General features: G+C 36.6%; 2 protein-coding genes across 2 annotated transcripts; both read right to left on the bottom strand.

Moving 5' to 3' along the window:
• Nucleotides 1–3,399: 3,399 nt before the first annotated feature.
• LOC149931581 (uncharacterized) lies at nucleotides 3,400–3,885 on the bottom strand. The gene has a single exon (XM_090157998.1). The coding sequence runs from the start codon at nucleotides 3,883–3,885 to the stop codon at nucleotides 3,400–3,402; it is 486 nt and encodes a 161-aa protein (XP_090014124.1).
• A 520-nt stretch (nucleotides 3,886–4,405) lies between these two features.
• On the bottom strand, nucleotides 4,406–5,659 carry LOC149931580 (uncharacterized). Its single transcript, XM_090157997.1, has one exon. It carries the CDS (start codon nucleotides 5,657–5,659, stop codon nucleotides 4,406–4,408), a length of 1,254 nt encoding a protein of 417 aa, XP_090014123.1.
• Nucleotides 5,660–5,921: the final 262 nt, after the last annotated feature.

The following is a 5,921-nucleotide window of genomic DNA, read 5'->3' as shown; positions in this document are numbered from 1 at the left end:
GCGAAAAGATTTTCTCTACCTGAGCCGTCCCTTTAAGATGTTTAAAAAATACAAATGATGGAAATAGACTAATAATAGTGCAATTACTTTGCAATTGAAGTACATGGCGAGACAATGAAACTAATGTGGAACCGAGGAGAGAGCGCAATTCATATCCGGACTAGCCGGTCCCCGAGAAGCTAGCGTGGAACTTTTGTGATGAAAACCTCGCCACCAATGAGCCACGCTAGCAACGCACAGAACTTATACAAACGTTGAAATATTCAGAATTAACTAGAATTCGGTTTTCCATTTTCTCTTCTGCCTGTAAATGTTATATATTGCTTAAAATTTAAAACTGATATTTATCTTGAAATACATTTTTGTGTAACTTAAATGTTTTTAGGTTTTAATATATCTAATAAATGCTATGCAAATTCTATAAAAAAGATGCATAGAACTGGTGAATAGTTTTCACCTAATAGCTCTTTAGGTAAAATATGAGAGGTCACGTGATTACGTTAGATTCATCGTGCAATTAAAGTTAGAGAGCACGCGCATACTTTGGATTTGTTGAGCTCGCGCGAAAAGGCACGAGACCCTCTACACGGAAATATTAGGATGCGCGAGCTCCAAAAAATAACACCTTTGATACAAGCGTATATATTATTTTATTGAAAAAATATGGTGCCTTAGGGAGCTGTTGGCTCGCGTGGCATGAAGGGCTAGACTTCACTCTCCTACGCATTGTTATCCGGCCACCTGATTTAATGGCTTTATAACTATAAGTCGCTTGATGACTTAGGCCTTGGGTTGTGCCTTGGGTATAAGACTAGCTGATTATTATTATTAATCAGCGAAAATAACTCAGCTCGTAGTATGTGTCTTTTTCTTTCGATTTGTTTTTATCCCTCAGCCCTATTTTATATCCATGACGGCCGATTTTAAAGTTCATTTTAAATATATCCATTAGAATATACATAATTCTGAACTAAACACCCGTACTCCTTTACAATTTAAAGGCTCAGATTTAAGGGAAGGGTTTTAAAATATATTAAAGGTGCGGAAAATCGATGAAAATTATTTTAAAACTATATATTGCTTTTTAAAATAATTCCAAAAAATAACTCTTTACTATTCCCCCTTAAATCCACCTTACAACTGCTTTGATAAAAGCATTTTTTAAATATATATTGATTATCTTGAAATTTAGGGTGTTCTATTAAAGGCTTTGTCTTTACAATAAATTTGTTATCTATTCTACAGAACCCCATTTAACCTAATGGTTTCTATAGGCTTGTATAGAAATTTAAAAGATTTTTTGTACGGGGTACACATTTAATTATAACGATTGAATAACGCGAATCTCTCAAATGTAGATAAACCAGGTCATGTTGCTATAAAACTACCCTCATCAACGCGCGGGTGAAACTTATTAGGGTGCACAGATTGTTTTCAATAAAGTGACGTCTACACTTTTATAAGTTTCATAAATACGTTTCTACATGGAGGAAGAGAGAGGAGGCTTTATGAATAACCTTTTTACCCCGGAAGCTTGATGCCAACTCCCACAGGGTAGGAAAGTGGGGGCTGACAAAAAAGGGGATCAGCACCCGTCGGTTTACGTGTCGTCTCACGCTTTCCCTATTTGGCGCCCTCTTTTAGAGTTTAGGCGTACTCGGTATAATTTCACAACGGCCAACAATTTCAACTAAAATAGAGGGAGCCAACTAGAGAATGCGCAGCTAGGTCGTGAAAGTTGACGGGTGCTGATCCTCTTTTTTGTCAGCCCCCACTCTCCTACCCTGTGGGAGTTGGCATCAAGCTCCCGGGGTAAAAAGGTTATTCATAAAGCCTCCTCTCTCTTCCTCCATGGTTTCTAAGGCATGCACAACTTGTCTTATAAAGGTGAGAGAACAGGGTTTTTTATGTAAAAAAGTGAGACCAACGATTTTGTAGGAAACTAAGCATTGTCGTATAACCCATTTTCCGTGCAACTAGTCTTTGCACCCATAGCTTTTGGCCAAGTCAGCTTTATGGACAATGCGGCAATAAAATGAAATGTTATTTGTGGAAATATATTAATTTTGATCCTTTTTATTTTATTTATCAAAATCCGAATAAATTTGAAGTACATTTTTAAAGGCAAATAATTGTTTCACTTCATCTGCTTGAAGTGATTTTCGGCCGCAATGTTAGTATAACGTGGAGCTCTACCTATAGTCACGCACCGCCAGACACAGGTATCGCTTCTCCAGCCGAAGCGAGTGAGAGCGCGCGTGGAGGAAATAACTTGCCTGCACTGCAGCGCCGCCGGGTGACGCTATTAGGAACAAAACTTCGGCTGAGCTTCCAAGTAGTCCCCTAAACCGCCGACCTTCGCCTCGCCGTCAAAGCCACAACGGAAATGTTTCCACTCCGCCGCAGCAGCTGAGATCGAGCGAACAAAGGCTAAAGGGAATTTACTTTTTTATCTCCTTCAAATATAAAATGATGGTTTTATGATATTCTGGATCCAAAATCAAAAAGGAAATAAAGATTTCAAACATTCTCACTGAAAGAGGGTTTGTATTTACATTAAATTATTGTTTTGAATAGTCTAGGCCTAGAGCTTTCTTTAAACTACTTTAGTCTGCCCTTTTAATTTAATTGAGGTTTCGCTACAGAGTTTAAGAAAATTTCAAAATTTATAAATGGAACTCCAAAAACCTTTTTGGGTTAAGAAACTTAGACAGTATTAAATTAAAATTAAACTCAAAAATTTAAAAAAGGAATTTTGTACTTGAAGAATAACTGGTACTAATTTTTCTAATATCTCTAATTGGGAGAGCTAATTTTTCCTAAACAAACCGACTGAAAAATTTGTAGGGTTGGTATCTTCCAAAACAAACTAAAATGAAGATAACGGTTTTTACTAATTTCCAAAAATATTTTATTGTTAATAAATTTCGTCGGACTCTCTCTTCGGAGTCCTAGGTCCAAGTGCCCTTATTCTGCCTTCCACCTTACCAGTACGGTTCGGTTTTTGCAGGTGGGCATTACAACAAATTGGGAAATACCCTTTTAACGGATTGAGGTTTTTCCAAGATTCTACAGAGGAAACGAGCCAACCTGTCAATCTAACTTTATTTCCGTTCACTAAATTTGTCTTTTTTATTTCGTTCCAAGAAGTAAATGAATTTCCATAAGTAATTTTACATATATACACTTTGTTTTCTTTAAATATTTTTCAACATTCCCGCCAAAGACGTTCGTCTTTAAAACACAATTAAATTTACATTGTACATTTTGAGGTCTAACTTATTTTTCTATACAATTAAATACATTTGTTATACGCGACATTTTAATACATTTCTTATTTTTCCAAGGAACCAATTTGTCATTATTATTTTTTTTATTATTATTTACAGAAATTGTTTTTTATTCATTAACCTCGAGAGGATACAGTAATTTCACAGGTCTACATATCTCTGTTCCTTTGGTAGTTTTTACCACGCATGATCGGGTTTTTTCGTCTCTACCTATTTTTACTCTTTTTACTAAACCTAAATTCCACATATGCTTTTTAACATGATCTTCGTGAATTAGAACTACTTCCCCCTCTTTTATTTCCTTTTGTCTTTTGTCTATCTGACTATGGTGCGCCGAACGCAGTTCTAAAAGATATTCTAATCTCCATCTTTTCCAAAGTCTTTGTTCTAAATCTAATTTATATTTCTGTCTTCTTGTAAATTCCTCCCGTGAGGCTGGAATCTTTTTAGTTAAATCTAACTTTTGAGGAGGTAAAGAAGTCACTCTTTTTCCTATTAATAGGTGCGCGGGTGTTAAGGGACTGGGTTCTCCTACTTCGTTGAAAACGTAAGTGATAGGCCTAGAATTTATCACTGCCTCAGTTTCTATGAGCATTGTTTCTAATTCTCTAAATGTCAGAGCTGCTTTACCAAGAATTTTCTTTATTAGAGGTCGGGGATGGTTAACTTTTATTCAATAGACAAAGCTCTCAAAATTATTCGTAAAATGTTTTGATCAAGTAATTTATATTTCTGTATTATCCGATTATTTGTTTGATAAATTTGTAAAATTAATCGGAAAAACGACGTTTTTTTCGATAAAAAGCTCAAATTTTACGAATAATACATATTTTTTAATAGTTTTCCGAAATATTAACCGGTAAATTTCTTTGTTTACATTTTTTCCCCCAAAAAAATCCATTTAATCATGGATAATGATTAACCGTTACCGACCTCTATTCTTTATCGTGGTCTTAACCGACCTTACTAATCTTTCCCAATAACCCCCTTGCCAAGCTGCTCGTTCCGTAATGTATCGCCATTCGATGCCTTTTTTTCCAAAAAAACTCACACTTCCGGCTTTTTTAAAGGTTTTTCCATTGTCGCTGTAAACTAAATGTGGGATTCCCCTCCTACTAATCATTCTTGAAAATGCTAAAAGGAATTTTCGCGTTGACAGCCACTAACTCTAAGTGTACCGCTCGCGATACTGCGCATGTAAACAAGCACACGTAAGCCTTCTCCATTCCCCCGCCTATTTTGACATAAACCGGCCCCGCAAAATCAACGCCTAGAGTTTCAAAACAAGGGGTTTCTTCGATTCGTTCTTTAGGCAAATTTGCCATCAAAGCCCCCCCAGGAGTGGCTAAATGTTTTTTGCGCAAATAGCAACGCGCAACTATGCTTTTGGCCAATTGTCTGCCAGATATTACCCAGTAGCGTTCACGAGTTTGGGTAATTGTGTCTTGCACTCCCGAGTGGCACACTTCTTCTTGGCTCCGTCCCATCACTAATTTTCCTAGTTGTTGATTTTTGCCTAATATTATAGGGTGTTTGATCGCGTAACTCATGCCTGATTCTTTTAATCGTCCCCCCACTCTCAAAACACCTTGTTCGTCTAAAAGTGGCCTTAGTATTGCAATTTTTGAAGCTTTTTCTATTTCACTCCTTGACGTTAATTTTTCTATTTCTTTCGGGTATTCTAATTCCCGCGAAGCCCTAATCCAACTCCTTTCCGCTCTGGCAAGTTCACTGTCTTGAATAGGTCCTTTAATTGTCTCAATTTTTCTACATTTCATGTCTATAAATCTCATAAGGTAGGCTGTTATTCTCAAGGGTTTGTATATTGAGCTATACTTATTTAGGTCTATTATTTTATGAATATTTGGTTTTTCTTCGGTTCTAATTGTTAAAACAGCGGTTTTTCTTTCCCTATGTATCTCCTCTAAATTTGGTGTCATTTCTACCTTGTTCGAGTTCGGCCAATACTGTTTATCTTGTAAAAGCCACGAAGGTCCTTGAAACCATTGTTTACTTTTCACTAACTCGTCTATTTTTGCCCCCCTAGTTGGAATGTCCGCTGGGTTTTGCTCCCCAGGGCAATGGGCCCAATTGTCAGAATTTGAAATTTCCTTAATTTCCTTTATCCTATTGGAGACGAATGGTTTCCATACGTCACTTTTACCCTTAATCCAATGAAGAGCTATCATTGAATACGTCCACATATATTGCTCTAAATTGCCCCCTTTAAAAACACCTTTCGCAAAGTTTACCAATCTCGATCCTATTACGCAACCCATCAGTTCGAGTCTAGGGAGCGTTAATTCCTTCAAAGGAGCCACCCTAGCTTTAGCCGTCACTAAAGATACCTTAACCTCTTTCGAATTCATTACGTACCTAACATAAATCACCGCGCTATATGCCTTCATACTCGCGTCGCAAAAACAATGGAGTGAGATATCAGTTACGCTTTCCGAGTTGCCTTCAAAATAACAACGACTTAACGAAATGTTTCTAATTTGTGGTAATTCTCTGTACCAATTTCTAAATATTTTTCCAAACTCATCTTCTATTGCTTCGTCCCAATTTAAATTTTTAACCCACAAAATCTGTAGTAGCATTTTTGCCCTAATGGTATATGGTGATAATATA

Source organism: Leiobunum rupestre, chromosome 9 (genome assembly GCF_980474605.1).
Source record: "Leiobunum rupestre chromosome 9, qqLeiRupe1.1.hap1, whole genome shotgun sequence".
Lineage (NCBI taxonomy): Eukaryota > Metazoa > Arthropoda > Arachnida > Opiliones > Sclerosomatidae > Leiobunum > Leiobunum rupestre.
Note: the sequence above shows the minus strand (reverse complement) of the source record. Positions and strands in the feature narration are given on the sequence as shown.

Bases quoted from the DNA above. Each gene is read 5' to 3' on its own strand.
- LOC149931581 (XM_090157998.1), bottom strand. From the start codon at position 3,885: ATGCTCATAGAAACTGAGGCAGTGATAAATTCTAGGCCTATCACTTAC.
- LOC149931580 (XM_090157997.1), bottom strand. From the start codon at position 5,659: ATGAATTCGAAAGAGGTTAAGGTATCTTTAGTGACGGCTAAAGCTAGG.